Source organism: Argiope bruennichi, chromosome 1 (assembly GCF_947563725.1).
Source record: "Argiope bruennichi chromosome 1, qqArgBrue1.1, whole genome shotgun sequence".
In the NCBI taxonomy this organism is placed as follows: domain Eukaryota; kingdom Metazoa; phylum Arthropoda; class Arachnida; order Araneae; family Araneidae; genus Argiope; species Argiope bruennichi.
The window spans coordinates 76,775,367-76,795,809 of record NC_079151.1 but is presented as its reverse complement, the minus strand read 5'-3'; the positions used below and the strand labels follow the sequence as shown (position 1 = coordinate 76,795,809).

Genomic DNA, 20,443 nt, shown 5'->3' with positions numbered 1-20,443 from the left:
GAACTTCCTTCACTAAATCCGTAAATTCAGCGGGTTCGCTTGCAATGGGTGTATGGTGTAGCACAATTAACAGACCTCAGTAACAAATGACGACTTTATTAACACAAAGACACGAATACACAAACGAAAACTATACAGCCGAGACGTACAAAAGCAGTATACAGCAGCACACTTAGTACAAACAAGAAGCTCACAAGTAGTAATCATTAGTAGAGATTGCAATACCGGGATACCGAACACCGGTATTTTGAGCCATTTGTACAATTTTGTAATGCCGGTATTCACAAGTTTAAATACCGGTTTTTCGGTATTTACTAGAAATTTTTAAAATTTCTCCACTATATGTTCAGGTATCGCGAACATAGCAAAATAGTATGCGTTTTTGTTTTTATGTCTCCATAACGAGCGAAATTAATTAGCTAATTAACGGCTTAATTAATTGCTTAAATCTAAATTAGCGAAACATGGATTATCCCTGAAAGAAAATATTGTATACTTAACGACTGATGGAGCAACAATTATGAAAAAAGTTGGAAAGTTGATTGGTGCAAATCAGCAGTTGTGCTATGTACATGGAATTCAATTAGGAGTAATAGATGTATTATACCAAAAAAATAAAGAACAGAAGAATCCAAATACTGTGGATATAGAAATTTCGGATTCCAACTTTGAAAAGGATAAAAGTGAGAGTGATATTGACAATGAATATATTGACAATGTAATTGTTGAAGAAGATATTGCTAATGAGGATGAAATATTAACCTATCAAGAATTGCTTCCTATAATTTATAAAGTTCGAAAAATTGTTAAGATATTTAAACGTTCCGATATAAAATGGATATTTTACTAAAATATATACTAACTGAAAATAAAACAGAATATATGTTAATATTAGATTCTAAAACACGTTGGAATAGTTTACTCCTAATGATGGAACGATTTTTGAAACAGAGAAGTCCAATCCAAAAAGCAGTAATCGACTTAAACCTGTAAATTAATTTTTCAGATAGTGAATTCGACTTAATATCCAGAACTGTATCAGCTCTACTTCCAATAAAACTGACTATTGAGGCATTGTGTCGGAAAGATTCTAATTTGTTAACAGCTAATGCAACAATACATTTCATGTTGCAGTCACTGAAAGAACAGCACACATCACTATCTGAAGAATTATATATTACATTGAGAAATCGCACAGAAAAAAGGCATACCGAAATAAAAAATGTCTTATGGTATTTACATAGTTATAATGATTTTAAGAATGAAAAGGAAAAAGAAGAAACGAAAATAACCAATTCAAATCTGATTAAGTTTATAGTAAATTTTCTTAAAATTTTTTACCCACAAACTCATCCACATTCAGAAGAATTCGGTTCAGTTATCGAAGATTATGATGACACTAATATCGATAGTGAAAAGGAATTGTCTCTTGCACAAAAATTAGAATTCGCGATAAATAAAAAAAATTCAACGAACCAAAATGCAATACAGAAATCAGCTATATCCTAAACTCTCCGACGAGAAATCGATTTATTTGAAGATGAGGGATTTAGAGGTAAATACTTGGAAAAAGTATATTGCGCATTGCTAACAGTACCACCAACTAGCGTAGAGGCCGAAAGAGTGTTTTCGACAGGTGGTAATTTTTACACAAAATTACCTTTCAGGCTTAATGATAGTTCAATTGATGCATTATGTTTTTTAAGATCACATTTCAAAAAGTTGTAATAGTACCCCAGACAGTGATATTTACACTTTTTTGTGATTTAAATAAATAAGATGTTTCTTTACTTTTTTGTGACTATATACTGTTATAATTTATAAGTTACAAATTATTTTTTGTGATATTTACACTCTCTAACAAAACTGGCAAATAAAAGAAAGAAACACCTGTGCTTTCTTTCTTTTCTAAAATTTCTAATACCGGTATTAAAACCGGTATCCGGGTATTAAGATTTAAAAAATACCGAATACCGGTATTGAACTTTTGGTCCGGTATTGCAATCCCTAATCATTAGTTAACAACAACCACAGCACACAAAAAGACCAGACAGAATTCAGCAGGGAATCTACGTGGATACCGATACCAGTACTATTCTACTGTCTCTCCATCGCCTGTACTTTTCCATTGTCTCCTCGCTTTAGCTGTATCCAACTGCTGACTCACTACTACGCGACTGGCTGTTCATCACACGACTGACTCGATGCTGCTTCTATAATAAACTCCAGGATTAGGCTCACAGCTCAATTCACCAATCACTTGAGCTCCACTCAACGCTTGCACTTCTCTGGACAGATCCAATTATCCGCCATTGACTCGCTATGCGACTCTAAACCTCTCGACGACTCTCTACGCGACTGTCTTCGGCTTAGACTACCGGCCTTTTATAGTTCTCGGAGCAGACGGTTCTGGAACAATCAAGCATATCTCAGCTTCTATAGTCTTTATCACCAAAATTCTTGGAGATTTTAGTATTATCTATTTCGCCAAATGGGCGCCATGTTTGCCCCCGAACCCTAGGCTCACTGATTCGGCATCCGATCAGCATCCAACAGAGCTGATCATAAAACGGTCTTTCCAACGATTGAACTAACCGTTCTGGGAAGCAACATTGCAGGTTTATAACAACATATATCTTGAAAAATGAATATTTAGATTTAAATAATGAACTTATTCCTTCTCTTTGTTATGTGCGATGGAAATACTTATGACAAAATTTTACTTTAAACGCAGAAGCTTTTCTTTAAAAATGAAAAGAAATCTTTCATCTTCCGGTTTTATTTCTTCTTGTTTAATTCTTTTCTTAGATTTTCTTCCAGTTTTTTTCCCCCTTCTATTAAAAAAAAAAACTGCAACATTTGTGTTATGAAATTTTTTGATTGAGCTTTTAAACACATCAAACAAACGCATTTTTTTTTTTTTTTTAGGAAAACGACGAACTTTCTCCTATCTTAAATATAGAGAAAGTGAAAAAAGCATATGAGGATGCAATCTCTCAGGTATGGCCTAAAATTTATTAGTGTGCATTTAATGCTGATAAGCATAAGATGTTCAAGTTTAATTTGGATTCATTGTTACTATTTTAGCAAACTAGTCCATTAATAAGAAAAGGAGTATCATATTTATCATGTTTAATTGCGATATATCCTTCTTTAGATCGTTGAAAAAACTATATAATTTTATAAATAAATAAAAATATATAGATTTAAACGTTGTAATAAAAGCTATGAATACTGAAATATATTAGTACAATTTTTTTTTTGTATACTTTGTAACGCATGAGCAAACTACACAGTCAACAGTCAAAATAACTTTGTCAAAACCATTGTGCAAACCATTAATTTATTTATATTGCACACATCATAAAACACTAATTTTACTAGGTAAAGTATTAATATTCATTTAACATAAAATTTAAAAGTCAGCATTTTTAATTCATCTGTTACTCTCTCACACATTCTTTTGTCTCTCTATATCAAACTAAACAGGAAGTGGAATTCTTCTTACTGTTCTGATAGATGGCGCTGGTAGTTACACTGTATTGATATAATTTAAAACACGTTTTTACTGGAATATAATTTTTTATTAGAATAAATATTTTTTTTACACATGCATATGAGTATGAATACAACATCACATTCTGATTAGTTTTTAAGAATTATTATTAAAAAGATTTTTAAAAAAAAACCGTGTTTATCATACCGATACATTTTATTAAGAATGGGAAGTTTCAGTAGAATAAGTTTTAAGTTATATAATAATTTATTATATGGAAGGTTAATGATATGTATTTCATTGACAAAATATAAAATTTAGAAATTCTTGATAACTGATATGCAGAGTGGTTATAATTAAAATGGCTCTATTCAAACCCGTCTAAAGATCCGTCCTGCTTGGTATATACGTTATATGGACCATGGGAAATATATATATATATATATATATATATATATATATATATATATATATATATATATATATATATATATATATATATGACTACCAGGGGGAATTGTGTGCTTTAAGAAGGACAAAAAAATCTGTTAGAATCATTGAAATTTATTCAGTTACAAATTGCTATCAAAGAAGTTCACTGCACTGAGCACTCGTAACACAGCATGCTTTAGGACCTGTAGGAGTGACAGTTAAAAAAAACGGTACGAGGATAAAATCAGCAGTAAATCCACACCATGTAGTCACGTAGTCAGTTATTGATGCAGGTCATTAGGAGGTGAAACACCTCATATGCGGTAATTTTGATTATTCGCAGTTCCATCTAAAGAAAAGTACGCCTCACTTGACTATAGAATTCGTCAAAGTCAAGCTTCATCAACTTCCATTCTCGTCAAAAATCGGCAAGAAAATTCATAGCATGTTTGGTGGCAGCATTTACATCACGTGGTTCATGTACGAATACCATTTTAAAATGTGTCTCAGAATTTTTCATATTGCCGACCACGGATTCGCCAACTTACGTGACACCGATCGAGCACTTGCTGAAGAATAGCTGAAACTGGAGGCTCTTTTAATCACAGAAGTGCGACTTCTTCGACAGTTTCATTCACAACCAGTTTCCACCCTCTTCTTGGCAGCACACTCAAGTCCCCATTCTCTTGAAATTTCATAATAATCTTCATCAACCATTCTTCGACAGGGGCCCTTTCCGCAATCCCTTTGAACGAAGATATTCACGCAGTGCAACTAAGCTCTTCCTGTCGTTTTGGTACCCCGATTTTACCAATAATGTTCGATCTTTTTTTGTAATGGTATGATTGACAATGACAAAGACACGCAGAATGATTTTCTGGCTCTGACTACAAGTCTGTTTATAGGTTTCATTAATTTATATGAGGAATTTTTAAAGTGCCCTCTGCTGGTCAAAATTTGAACTATTTTTATTGCAGAAATCTTTTTTCCATAATCCATATAAAGTGTGTACCCGTTTAATCAAAATCTGATGAGTAAAACGGGTTCTAGAGGGGTCTGAATAAGGTTACTTTAATTATAACCACCCTGTATTATATATTCAAAGAAGTGTGTTATCAGTAATTGTATATGTATATTTCTTATTTCAGAAACAAGTTGTAAAGGCACTCATATTATTAAATCCAAGCAATCCACTTGGAGATATCTATAGCTCTGAACTACTTATGGATATATTTACATTTTGTAATGAGTAAGTTGAACTAGCAAGTGTAGTTTCCCTGAAAATTTCTCATATACTTACTAACAAATGTACTTGTATATTTTTAACATCATGCAATTTTCAAACAATAATTAGCGAAAGAATCTGTTAGCGAGCGATCTTAGGTGATCAATCATTAGAATATGATTTTACATAAAAACTTGACACAAACTCCCCCCCCCCTACCGATATGAATTAAAACTGGACACAGAACTACAGTTGTAGTCACAAAATCTCATACCATTTTTCATATATTTAAGTCATTGCGTTCCTGAGTTATTGGGTTTACATGTTTGTGAATATAAAGTTAAACAGATGATTAACTTCTTGATAGATTTGGCTCTAAATTTGATAGGTATTTACAGTTTAGTATTAAATTTTATTCATCTAGCTCTCTTTGTTTTGTGGTTTATACGATGAGCTATTGGCCAGCTGGATAGATAGACTACCTTTGAAACTGGTGATTACCTATTTACCAGAAATCTTCAAATTTGGTGAAAAGACCATATACGAAATTCCATCAATCTAGCTCAAATGATTTTTGATTCAAAGAATATTCAGAGACAGGCAAGCAAACAGACATAATTCCAAAAACGTGTTTTTTGGATTCATGAAGAATTGAAACTGGAGATTCATCAAAATCACGTATTTTTTTACGATTACAGCGCGTTCTCTTTGTATACTTTAGTATACGAGAAGTAAAAAAATTAAAGATATTATTATATATGTTTTTTAACTCCGTATATTGAATTAAAATATTAATCCCTCAAGCAATCGAAACTGTTTTTTCGGTTTTTCATGTTCAATAATTAAGTAGATAAATCATGTTTATAGTAATGTTTTTGAAAGTTCTGCGAAAAGAACATTCTTAACATTTCAGGAATTTGATTAAATGCAAAAAGAGAATTCGCCTTATTCACATTAAAAACTATCCTAAAACTCTAAAGCAAACAGAACAAAGTAACTGTACACCCTAGAAGCAGTACTGACTCGAACAAAGGCAGAACTTAGTGAAAAGTTGATTTGGGAAGCTGGTAGCAAACTTTATTTATTAAATAATAATTTATTTCCTTTCGCTGTTTATGACAGTGAGAAAATTGGTGTAATAAGTATTAAAGATGTTCAAGAAAATGTTAAATAATTAAATTATTTTCATAAAAGTATTTTACTTGAAAAACGATTAATTAATAAATGTTTTCAAATGCAATTACATATGAATTACTAGAATATATGATTGTTTCATTTCCTTACATATTTTATAGCAAATTCGTTGATAATATCATTTAGATTGATGCTGGATCACATGTAATTTTTTTTTATATTATTCATTGTCGAGAAAGATTTTTAGGCTGATATGAAGATAATTTTTAAGACCAATATAGTTTTCAAAAGAGTAACAAAATCAAGATACAAAATTAAAATACAATTATTTTTAAATAGTTATATTTCTGCAAAGCAAAACTCAATGATAAACTTTAATAAATGTCTAATGTTCACTATAAATTTCGAAACTTTTCTTAAAAGAAATAATAGCATTTCCTATTTTAACTAAAACTATGTATTTGGCGTTAATTATAAGCAAACGAAATGAATTTTAAAATTCCAACCTTTCATTATTTGGTGGACGTGATATATCCAAAAGTTTAATTGTTTGTTAATATTCAAATGTATGTACAGGGTGATTAAAACTAAAGGTTATAAAAAAATTAAGTATCGGGTCATTCTGATCAATGATTAACTGATATTTCATATGAGTATACGTGAAACAATGGAACTTTGTTCTTCGAAAAAAATTCAAAGTTTGACCTATGGATGCCGATGTAGTCGTCATACGATTCTAAAAAACGATTGTTTTAAAAAATATATTATTTTTAAGATGGCCAACTAAGAGATTTGACATGCGCACCCCGCATTACAGTTGTGATTTAAAAAAAAAAAAGCGAGAAACTATAGTTCCTTTTTTCTGCATCCGAGAAGGTAATCATGACTCTATCCTTGAAGACTCCGGCTCTCCTTATGAAGCATTTTTACAAGAATGACGATTGTGTCGACACTAAATTGAAAAAATTCCAAACCTAAGAGTTTAATAAATGGCTCTACTCAAAGAGACGATTTTTTTGAAGTTCAATGTGGAAAAGGGAGAAAAGCAACGGCTTCGATGTCAGTGAAGGATGTGGCTACCGCACTTAAGGAAGAATCAAGCAGTGCTTAGGGAATGGCCATTGCAAGGGAAATTATCCGAAATTTAGACATGGCTGTCAATACGGTTCGTAAAATTTTGCGAAATATGCTGCAATGCCATCCATTCAAAATTACGCATGTTCAGGAGTTGCTTCCTGCTAATCTGCCAAAACGAGAAACTTTACCCCTGCAATTTCTTGTTCGAATGGAGGTGAACAATGCATGGCTGTGGAATCTTTTGTGGACAGATGGAGCCTGTTTTTATTTTCAATATTGAAAATTGAAGAATATTTGCAAGAGAAAATTCGTTCCAAATGCAACTATTGCTTCTTCATTCTCAAAAGGTCATTATGTGGTACGGGTTTAAGGCAGCATTTATCGTTTGCCATTTCTTTTCCAAAGAGATTGGATCTTCGAGTCTTGTAAACCTGTAGAGTCAGTGGTCACGTTATAAATCTCTTTTAGGCAACCGGCTCATACCAACACTGCTACAGCACAGATGCGTGAATAGCAAATGACACTTCTTCGCACATTGCAACGCTAGTGAAGTGCCTGTTGAATCTTCCCTTTGGAAATGACAGAATTATCAATCGTCATTTCCCAAAAGTCCGGTCGCTACGATCACCTGAACTGAGCTCTTGCGACATCTGGCTGTGCAGTTCCCTAAAAGATGTTGCGTACGGGGGTCCAATTTGTAACTTAGGTGCATTGAAAACACGCATTATGCAACATATTCACAATATCACTAGTGAAATATCCCGATCTATTGTGGTGCATGTTGTTTTGTGCTTTCAGTTCGTCGGAAAAAATGGCAGACAGCATATTGAACATTTCTTAAGCAAGTTGTCGCTGAATTCCCTTTCATGATTTCTTTCTTTCTTTTTTTTTTTTTTTTTTTTTTGCTTTTTCTACGACAAATGATCTAAGGGCAATTAAAAATCGATTCATTTTTGTTTCTTTCTGCGTTTTTTGGTCTGGAAACAGCTTATAACCGATTTTTGCCACAACAACATGTCAGGCCATTTAATTAGCATCTTATAAATAGTGCAGCGGTATCTATCTGTGAACTTTTGAACTATTTTTTTTCTTTCTCAGAAGAAATTTCCGTTGCTTCTCGTATACTCAGATGAAATATAAGATTATTTTGACCAATGTTTCTTTTTTTACATACTTTTGAAATGCAACTTTAATTATAATCACCTTGCATATTCAGATTAGGACAAACAAATAAACAAAAAAAAATAAATAAATAAAGGACTGAAGATATTTTCCTTTTGCAAAATCAATCTTTGATGCAGGGTCTTATGCACTCATTCCGTTCTCGGTCTTTTGAGACTGGTCCCATCCAGAAACTTAAATTTTTATACATTGATTTGTTATTTATTTAGAAGAGCTTAAGAATTGTTAGAGCTATGCAGACTTTATTATACCATTTCAACGAATTTATAAACAAAATTTCTGAATCCTCCCAAAATTTTGTTTAAATATTGAGATAATCATAATGTTGCTACAATAGAATTTTAATCTCAGGGAGATAAATTATTTTTTTGTGATTGGACATACATCTTCTCAAGTCCTAGTCAGTATTCAGGTCCTCAATTCAAGATGAATCAATCCTATAAATGCTTTATAAATATTCAAGTTGTAATACTAATTCATTGCATTTAACATAGAAATGTACAAAATAATTGATATACATATAAATTTAAGAGAATGTGTACTGTTTCTTTACTATTTTTCATTTTGGTTTATAAAATACACATTTTTAATAGTAAACTGATTTTGGAAATTTGTAATATCATATCAGCTGCAGAAAAGTCAAATAGGTGACAAATGTCATCTTCATCACTCTATTGCAACTTTCAAATTAATGCAATGAAATAAAGGGAATCCTATGCATTAAATTTCATTAAAATTATTTTGTACATATTCCCTTAATTTATTTTATTGCATTTTTGAATAAAGTTTACATTCATCTAAAAATATTGCTGTTTAATTAACATCATTTAACCGATTTCCCAGGCATGATTTGCATGTGATTATGGACGAGGTTTATGCACTTTCCATTTTTAATGGATCTCCTGAATTTCATAGTGCTTTGAAATTCCCTACATTACCTAACAAGAATAAATTGCATGTTCTTTATGGTATTAGCAAGGTAAGGAAAATCTTGATCGCACATTTCTCCCTTAAATTCCCATACTTTAACAAAAGTTTCTTAGTTGCTTTTGTTTAAATTAGATTTTCATGTTGTTAGCGTATGAATTCTCAAGTAATGCATTAAACTAGATTTTTTATTTTATCTAGATATTTTATTTATTTGTATAATTTTTTTAGTATTTTTAATTATGAACAAGTGATCCAGAAACAAGTCTTGCAGAATTAAGAATTATTTTTATTTTCTCTCTTTTGGAGGCAACTTTTCTTTGTTTTCTTTTTTAACCCTCTCTTTGTATATATATATTAGACAGATACTTCTATGTGCCAAGTTTCATCAAATACGATACCCAAATGCATGAAATCACTTTTATTTCTGTCGAGGTTGAAAATGAAAAGATATAAAATTTCACAATCATTACACGACTTATGTGTGACTCTTAAAATGTCAGAGAATAAAATGTTTTTCTTATTTTCATGCATAAACACATAAAGTTTCATTTTTTTTCCTTTAAAATTTGCTGAGATATTAAAAGACAAATTTATTGACTTAAACCATTTTTCCATTCCTGACATTGAGCGAATCTTTTTTTCTTAGATTATTTAGCACAAAAGGTTATTAAAAGAGCGGCATTTTCATAATGATGCATTTATTAAATTTCATTAAATTTTTGAAAAATCGCCAAATTATATATTGATTGAAGTGCTTAAAACGCTTAGTCAAATTGAATACCTTTGTTACTTATACAAAGTCTCCTATTATTACTTGAATGCACGCAATTCAATTCATCACTAATGATATCATAAATAGTCTTCTTAAATTCGTCGGCAAAAGATATGTTGCGTCTAGGAGGCTCGTTATACACAGAAGAGTGCAAGCAACCCTTTAAATGAAAGTCAATAAGAATGCAAGCTGGTGACACATGAGAAAATTCAACAGTCCTGATAAGCAAGTCAATTTATTCAATGAATTCAGCTCCAATCATTGTCTTACAGCTGACACATGGTGAGAAGAAGCACTATCAGTTTGCGACGAAGAAATATATAGAAATATTGACGAAGACCAAAACGTTCAGACATAATGCAGTAAAAACTAACCGAATATATCAGTCACCATTCAGTATGACTTTGTAGAAAGTAAGACCAATAAAATAGTTTCTAAATACACCAAACCACCTATTTGTAGAAATTTCTTGCTAATAATGAGCATTTTGTGCGAAAAATTGATTATTTTTCGTTTGGATAATGATCATTTTCAAGACTGAGGCTCTCATCTCGATTAAAGGATGTTCGAATCTCCGAATTTCATTTTTGAGGAAAGAGAGATTTTATTTCTCCTGAAATAGAACCTAATAATAAAATTCTAAACTTTGATAATAACATTGTAGCTATGCATGAAGTTCACGAATGCTGTATGTATGCAATTTTTTTGCATTGTCATTTTAATAAAAAAGCCAAAGTGCCGATTTTTGAATCACTTGTATAACGTTTCATCATCCTCAAGAAAGTAAGAACCTTGAAATTTGCAATTGCAAATGGTGCTTCATTCTAAAATTTTTTCTTATTTCTTGATCAAGTTCCCACTTTTTTAAAAATTTAATTATACTTAATACACGGTGTAATAAATTGCTGAGTCGGTAAATCCTAGGGGATAAAATATCTCTAACATTTGCGCATTCCTTTTAAAATATTAAAGGTTTTCTTTTCTAAATCGCCAGGTGTCAAAGAACATTTGTCAGAAAGATCAGAATCTCTTAGCAAAGTCACTCAAGAGAAAAAATTGTCACGTTACTCTTGCGTTCTGGTGCGAAAAGACGTGTTTTACTGTTCGTCCCCTTGTACAAACTATGGCTCCCGTATTGAAATAAATTGTTTATTCCAAAATTTCCATCTTTTCCACCACGTATCTGCAAAATTATGTTTATATAGTATACATGTAGTATGTGTGTGTGAAGTATATTTAAAGATTGTGTTAAGAATGATGGTTAAATAAAGGAATTGTGAAATATATTTTGTATTAAATTAATTTTATTTTATATTAAATTGTATTTCCTTCTTAAATTTTTTTAGAGAATATATTTAAAAAACTTATAATCTTATACTTAGAATGAGATGTGATATCTCTTTATTTATCTGGAATTTACATTTAAGTAACTTGTCAAATGAATGATATTAGAACTGTATATTCTTTTGAGTGTATTTTATTAATGGTACAAATATTTGATGTTTGGAGTAGCATGTTGTATATAGGCATATACAGGGTGTCTCATATCCTTGCCCGCGGCTTTTATTCCTTAAATATTGACCACAGACATACTGCAAATTACAAAGTTGCTTAAAAAAAGATGCAAAATGTTATGAAATCGATTAAAATTTTCAGGGGATTAAACTTTAAAAAATACAAAATTTAAATTTTTATACGGACCCCGTACAAAAAATTTCCTGTGAGAAAAATGTGCCCCATCCTTTAATAAGGTCATGTAAAAAATTTCAGAATTTTATCATGAAATCTCTCAAAGATAACTCTCAAACTTGGTGAAGGGTCAATCACAAATTAAAATGCAAATGTTTATATCGTCAGTGCAGATGACACGACGCATGAATGCTTCCTAAGGAAATAAAATATGCTTTATATCTTTAGTTTTAAATACAAATTTTAAAATCTATGTCTCCTGAAAAATGCTTTAAAATTTTATATCATGAATTACAGAATATAACTTAAAAATAGCATAGCCAATGAACTTGTAAAAAAACTTATGTAATCGTTCCTTTAAGTAATCTTCCCTTTAAGTTATTATTTCTACAAATTTTTAATACTTTTGAAGCAATAAATAGCAAAATTATTATTTATTTAATCAATCATTACTTTACCCCTAAAACACGAACATCCGACATGATTTTTTCCTCTTTGCAAACTCATATCCAGGCATTGAAAAGTGGTTTAAGTCGCCATTTATGTAGTTTCATATCTTTGAAACTTTTTAAGATAAAATGCTGAAATTTTCTACATGACCTTAATTGAGGATGGGGCACATTTTTTTACTGACTGGGAATTTTTTTGTACGGAATCCGTATAAAAATTTAAATTTTGTATTCTTTAAAGTTTAATCTCTTGAAAATTTTAATCAATTTCATAACATTTTTTACGCAACTTTGTAATTTTCAGTATATGTCTATAATCAATATTTAAGTATTAAAAGCCGCGGTCTAGGTTTTTGAGACACCCTGTATATATATACAATATATGTTTATATATATAGAGGATGTTGCCGAATTCTACCGACAAATTCAGAGGGATGATAGTAGGCATCAAGAGAGTAAAGAATCATCGTACAACATAGGGTCCTAAACGATGTTTAATAGATAAAAATTCCAAAAATATAGGGAGTCCGATAACTGTTGAAAACTGTAAAAAATTAATAAAAAAATAACAAATGGTGTTTCAACTATGAATTTTTTAAAGTGAAAGTACATTCTTAAAAGCTTCTTTTTCTTTTTTTCCATGTTGGTAACATGCTGATTTCATAATCTAGGGGGTCGTAAATTACTGAAAACGTAAAAGTAGCTTAGAACCCATATTTGAAAAATAATAAAACTTGAAGAAAAATAAAAGCTTGAAAATGTAAGGAATTTTATATTCTATAATTTGATATAAGAAAACATCGCTGCAACATCAATGCCGATGTTCGCAAAGAGCATTGTCAAATTCGAAAGATAAATTCAGAGCAAGGATAATAGGATTAAGTAGATGAAAAATTATCAGAAAACATAGGGTCGCAGGTAACATTTATTCAGTGAAAATCGCAAAAACAGACTTCGAAAAGGCAATGAGTCTTGCAAAGAGAATGGCCCTATGAATGCGGGGATTAGGAAAAAGGAAATCGAAAAGAAGCCTTCTCGTACGTAAATTTTCCATGTGTTCGATAAAAATAAAAGCAGCGAGCAAGTATTCATTAATGAGCATTTCAGAATTGATGGTCGTTAAACTTCATTCGCAAACAACAAGTCAGAATTCACGAATGCAACTAAAATGTGCTGGTGCTCTATCATGCATTAACCAAATGTTCTGGCGTGCAATTATCGATGTTCCCTGCAGCGAATCCGGAGAAACGAGCTGGAAGAAAACAATGTACTTTGTGCCGCTGAGACATTCGAGCAGAAGATACTGTCCGCATAGATGACTCTGCCCAGATATTAACATCAAACTTGTGTTGTACGTTCGACAAGATAGTGATGTGAAAATTTTCGAATGACCAAATATTCGCATTGTACGTGCTGAAGACACCTTCTCTCGTAAAGCAGGCTTCATCTGAGAATAAAACTAGCAGAAAAGTGTGCATCTTCCTATGTGGTATCAAGCATCTAAATTGTAAACTCCACCCGATTTGCGATTTTCATTGAAAAACGTTACCTGCGACCCTATGTTTTCTGGTAATTTTTCATCTACTTAATTCCTATTATGCTTACTCTGAATTTATTGTTTGAATTTGACAATGCTCTTTGCGAACATAGGTACTGATGTAGCAGCGCTATTTTCTGGTTCCCATTTTAGTTTTTCTTGAATATCTTTAAAACTCCCCAGTTCTCACACTACACGCTTATATCAAATTATAGAATATAAAATTCGCCTTACATTTTCAAGCTTTTATTTTTCTACAAGTTTTTTGAAAATATAGGTTCTAAATTACTTTTTCATTTTCAGTAATTTACGACCCCTTAGATCATCAAATCCGCATGTTACCAACATGGGGGAAAAAAAAAAACACTTTTAAGAATGTGCTTTCACTTAACAAAAATTCATAGTTGAGAGACCATTTGTTGATTTTTTTTATTAATTTTTGACAGTTCCCTATATTTTTGCGATTTTCACCTACTAAACGTCGTTTGGGACCCCATGTTGTATGGTGATTCTTTATCCTCTTGATCCCTACTATAACCTCTCTGAATGTGTCTTCGAATTTGGCAACACCCTGTGTGTGTGTGTGTGTGTGTGTGTGTGTGTGTGTGTGTGTGTGTGTGTGTGTGTGTGTGTATATATATATATATATAAATTGGAAATTTATATATATATATATAAATTGGAAATTTAAGTCATTAAACTCATTATATAAACTATTTTTGGAAATAATTTTACCTTGAGGATAAGAGAGAACTCTCCCTTTCTCATTGATTTATTGGTAAGTCTGAAATTTCAGAAAGTTACATTTGTGGATATTTAATTTAATAAATGAAAATTTAAGTGAATTTAATGAAAATGAATAGTAAACAAAAAAAATTGTTTCTTTTCTTCTATATTTTATTCCTTTATATTGAGTTTTAAATTTTTAAAAAGTATTAAATGTCATTTCAGGATTTTGGTATTGCGGGATTAAGAATAGGGGCCATACATACTCGATGCAAGCCATTAAAAAACTGTTTAAGACAGCTATCTTTCTTTCACGACATCCCTTTTCCAGTTATGGATATCGCTGCAAAATTTCTGGAGGACTTAGGTAAGTATACTCTGAGACAGAATACATTGCCTTGCTTCCACCTTACATTGCCTTGTTAAAAGAATCGCTAACTAGAATTTCAGGATAAAGTATTTTTAATTAAAATATAGAATGCATTTATGGCTAATAAAAAGAAAAAAAAATAATTACAGGATATCCGGGGAAAAGAATCCAAAAACTATTATTTATAATTACGGAACTACCCATTAGTATTTTTAAAAAAATATTAAAATAGCAAGAATATTTTACCAGCTTTATTATCAATAGATTTCGACGTGTGCACTTTTTATTGTACAATAAATATCTAAACGACAATCTGTCATTTTCGTTTCGTAGCATATCAGAAGCTATTAGATGAATCGCTTGAATGATGCGTTTTTTCATCCACAGTTTCAATTTTTTTGTTTATGCACAACAAAACTAATGAATACTCAAGTAAAGAAATCTGATGGAGTTAAATCCAGAGACTTCAGCGGCAAGGAAATCACTCCTCTCTTCCAGTTCAACTTTCAGGAAATATCATATTCAAACACGCTGTAAGCTTTCTGTGATAGTGTGGTGGTGGAGCATCATTTTGTAGGAACAAGAAACTCAGTGGATTTTGTGGCAAAGCAAAGTTTTCCAGCATAATAAGTAGTGTTGCTTCAAACGGGACGTTAATATAACCAACCCAAACCAGCATAATAAGATAAACGTGTCCTGTAACATTGTTCTTAATGGAGAAAATTAGGCTAGTGATGCCTGGCATTTCTTTGGAGTAGAATTAGAAGAGGAGTTCCAATTTCCTGGTCACCAAGGTTTCTGAATTTGACTATAGCAAAACCTACTCCGCCCTAGAAGGGGCCGTATAGAGATAACGATAGAAAACCACAAAGTAGCATCATCTAGCCCGAAGACACGAGACGACCTATCGACACCGGAAGTCGGCAACCGACTGTTTCCTTGACCCATGGGATAAGGTCACTTCGTGGGTCATGCTCTTTTACATCAAGGCCCTCCAGATGTGTTACTATGTCCAAATGTCGTCTTAAGCACAGCCTACACTCACGAATAAATCCACCGACACTCATTTTCAATCCCCGATCCTCAACCTCGAAAGTCAATGTTTATTTTCCAAAAGTACAAAAATATAATAACACTACAAAATACAATACACAATTCACATAACTAAATAAGTATCACCAGTAAAAAAAAAAAAAAAAAAAAAAGTTGCTTTCAGCGAAATTCAAAAATTACCAAAGCAAGGTACTATTAATCCTCGACCTCCATCATCAATAAGCGGTGTGAATTGTCTTCAAAGAGGAACGAATCAAGAAGATTCAAATAAAACTCATACGTTAAAGTTAGTTCTATTTGGTGGACTAGACATTCTAATGTCTGGCTAGAGCTCACAGTTTTTTTTTTTTTTTTTTTTAGCAAGTAAGTCACAGTTCCCACGCTCTTTTGACAGCAACATATTGATGCTTTACTGAAAAATCTAACCTAATGAATTTTAAATACTCTATGTAATTATTAATACTTGTAATTTTTTGACTTATATATAAATCACTATATAAATGATTTTTAAGAATTTTAGGTGCTAATTTGTTTTTGTTCAAGAACCCTTTTGTGATGCCTTCCATTGTGTTTGCCAAGACTCCATTATTAGCAGATCTAGTCCTGTTTTACTTTGTATTCTTGTCTTATTAAATTCAAAAGTCAATATATACTCCTTTAATGTTGCCTGCTTTGCTTGGCAATCAGTCCTTTCGTTCCCTACAATAATATTATGTGTTTTTCCCACAAAGTATATTTTACCCTTATAATTTCTTACAATTTAAAGAATATAATTGTACAAATTTGAGTATATTAGAAGTTTTTGCTTGGAAATTCACGAACTGCATTGTGTGCTAACAAAGGACAGATGCTATGGATAAAAAGGCGTATCATTCAAGCAATTCGTCTAATAATTCAGAGTTCCTATAAAATAGAGATAACTGGATTTACCATTTAGATATTTATCATATTAACGAAGATTACAAATGGAAATCTGTTGATATTAAAACTTGGTGAATTGTTCTTTCTATTTAAATATTTTTAAAATTCTAATTAGTATTTCCGTAATAATAAACCAAATATGTTTGAATGATAATGTTGTTTTTTTCTTTCTTTTCAACAAGATGACAAACAAACAAACAAAAAAAAAAAAAACTCTGTAGCTAACCTTCCTTACAGTGATTCAAAAATGTATTTAAGTCTTCATAATTTTTGAGTGCATTTTGAAACTGATTAATTTTAGAAGCCACTCATTAGAAGATATTTAGCAATTGAATGTAGAGCATACAAAATTTCTGGATCATCATGTATATCACCTTTAAGAAATGCTCGTGACGGCGTATTTTCAAGAGATATATATCATTACTTAGCAAGTACTCAACAATATATATTTCAAGCATTTTAATTGCATTTTCTTTAAATATGGTGAAATTTTACTTATTGGTTTTCTTTAAATTGAGATCAAAGGCTTATGGTCACTTTAAATATTTTACTACCTTATGTCCATATACAAAATTGTGATATTTTTCAAATGGAAAAATAATTGCCAATAGTTCCTCCTCAATTTGTGCATAATTTTATTCACATTCCGCAATGCTTCTGGAAATGAAAGATATCGGGTGACCTTCTTGCAAAATGCATGTTCCCTAGCCATTTGTTGAACTGTATAATTATCTCTTTAGTATCACTAAAAACTTTTAAGACAGAAGCTGAACCTTTCAATTTTTAAATATTTTCAAAAGCGTCATCTTGTTCCCATGTCCAAATGAAATCAATATTATTTTTAAATAGCTTTCTTAAAAAAGACTGTTAATTTTGAAAAAAAAATTACCATACTAATTTCTATAATAATCAAACTGTTCACCCAATCAGTTGTATTTACTTGTGATGTAATTCTTTTTTATTCTTGCTCAATGTTTCTTTCAATTGTGTTTTATAATTGCTTGTGATACTTTTCTAGAAGGACTATAATAAGGTTTGCATTTTCTTTCAGTACTATATGATAGTCTGATCTGAAATTTCATTTAATCCTTTAATAAACTCCACAATGTTTCTAAAATCACTTTGCTCTAATGTGCCATTCTGTTATAAAAAAAGAATTCTTTTTTTTGTTGAAGAATTAATCAGGTGAAGGGGATTTTAATGAAATTGGTTTGATCAAATTGATTTAAAAATACCTAGCCTACACACATTTTCTCTATCTTCCAACAATAATGAACTTGAAAAACACTGTTTGGAATACTGTATATTAATAATAATGATCTTATCAGGTGTAGAGGCTACTACATTACCTCTATTTTTATTGTATAAAATTTGTAATTTATGTAAAGCAAACGTAATGGTAAGTCTTATGGTAATTATAATTTGAAACTTGAGGATCAGGTATGTTTATTATGTTCAAATGTCAAGTTGAATTTTATTGTTGTGAAGTGGATTCTCAACCAGTATTAGATCCTGAGGGATGTGTAATGTTAAAATTAATTCTGTACATAGATCATGGTGCAAAAGATCCCCTTCTGATACCATGTATTGATTTTTATGATTGTTGAACATATTATAAAATAAAACATTTTATTCCATGAAAAATATATGCATGAATATATGCAAAGATAAATAAAGCTTGTGCGATTTAACTACAAGCTGTCGCCAACTTTTTCCAACTTAATATAGTTACAGTTATATTTAATATCGATATATCACATTTTTTTAGTTAATTGTACGAAATAGTTTTTTAAAAGATTATAATAAATTGATGTTGCAGATTGGTTGAAAAAGTATCTTTCAATAAACAGACAAAGAATCACTGATAAATTCAAGGAAAGTCTCGATTATTGTAGAAGAATGGGACTCAATGTCCGTGCCTCTGCTGGAGGATTCTTCCTTTGGCTGGATTTTCGCCCTGTATGTGAGTTCATTAATTAATTGCATAAGTGGTATAAATGTTTATGAGTTAGATTTTTTCTTAATCATTATATGATTTTTTTTTATCATTGAGCAGTGTTTATGAACAGTTTTTCTTATTATCCAATTAAAAAAATACTTTTAATAAGTTATTTTTTGACAAACTCAGTGCCAAATTACATGTTAAATATCAGGATCAATATTTGTAGAAACCTCGATTAAGTTGATGCTCTTTTCCCTATTAAAAAGACAAACATATATTATCTTTACAAATTTTAAAAGAAACTATATTGACAACAGTTAAGACTTTTTCATAAACAAATTCATAGTAGTAGCTAAATTATAGTTTCAAAAGAAACTCTTGAAAATTTCCTGCTTGGTCCAAGTGGACTTAAATTGGACCCCCGAAAAATTCAAAATACTGATGAATTTGAGTAGGGGAAAGAAAAACGTTCAAATTAGTCAGTATCACAGTAAATAGAATCCTTTGAATAATGTGTAAAAATCTGAAAATATATGGGCAATTTTTTTAGGTATCTGAAGAAAATAGTATCGATTTATAAAAATAAAATAATTTTTTTTCATATCACTTAGAGCATTTTTTAAAGGTGGAAACACATGCCCTTCTTTAATGCTTTAGAAATTATTTATTACAAACTTCTACGAATAAAGTGAATAATTTGTATATTATAGTATTTGTTTTATTTAATTTTAACTGCGTTGTATCAGATTAATTTAAATTAATCATTTAAACACAAAATTTAAAAAATAATAATATGTAAACATCAATAATGATTGTTGTAATATTTTATTACTATAATAAATTTCTTGATTAGTGTATGTTAAAAATGTGTGTTTTTTTTTTAATAAATGCATAAAGAAAAGTGCAGCTTATTTTAAACATCATTCTGAAAATTCATGTACTAGAGTGCTTTTTTATAAAATTTTTTTCTCATATTATAGTCAAAGTTTTACTAATGTTACTATTTATATTTAATGCTATTTATGTCTTTCAGATTTAACTTCATTCTGTCAGACATTAAAGCAATTTTAATTATCCTACTTAATTCCTGTTTATTGTGTCTATAAATCTTTTTAATGGTAATCAGTTCATAAGATCATAGTGTTATTTAAAAAAATGTAAATTTTCAGTTTATTTAGCTTCTGAATTTCACATAATGCAATTTATGTGAAATTCAGAACAATTATTATTCAGAATAATTATTTAGAACTTTTATTCCTTCTATATATTTCAACAATGGGAAAAAAATCACGAGGTTTAATATTGGATGAAACAATTAAAGCTGTTTGAATTTCAGGATATTAATCTAATTTATTGTTGATAATCAAGCAAAAAGAATACTTTTATAAAAATTGAAAAAAAAAAAATGTTCGCGACTACTAAACTGACATCATTAAAAAGAAGTTAATTGCAGAAAAAATGCCAAACTTTGGATTAAATTTTAATTAATTAAAATTCTAGTTAACTAG

The 20,443-nt window shown here is 30.5% G+C and overlaps 1 protein-coding gene across 4 annotated transcripts in view; it reads left to right on the top strand.

Annotated features, from left to right (window-relative positions):
- The window catches only part of LOC129976425 (1-aminocyclopropane-1-carboxylate synthase-like protein 1), a 49,440-nt gene that overhangs the window by 23,967 nt on the left and 5,030 nt on the right, over window positions 1-20,443 (top strand). For 3 of the 4 annotated variants that reach the window (XM_056089998.1, XM_056089990.1, XM_056090007.1), the window contains 5 exons: window positions 2,929-3,000; window positions 5,077-5,177; window positions 9,390-9,525; window positions 14,875-15,016; window positions 18,813-18,952. In XM_056089998.1, the coding sequence (XP_055945973.1) occupies window positions 2,929-3,000; window positions 5,077-5,177; window positions 9,390-9,525; window positions 14,875-15,016; window positions 18,813-18,952 (591 nt within the window). Of the gene's footprint in view, window positions 1-2,928; window positions 3,001-5,076; window positions 5,178-9,389; window positions 9,526-14,874; window positions 15,017-18,812; window positions 18,957-20,443 lie in introns of all 4 variants that reach the window. The other variant, XM_056090015.1, reaches the window with a different exon arrangement.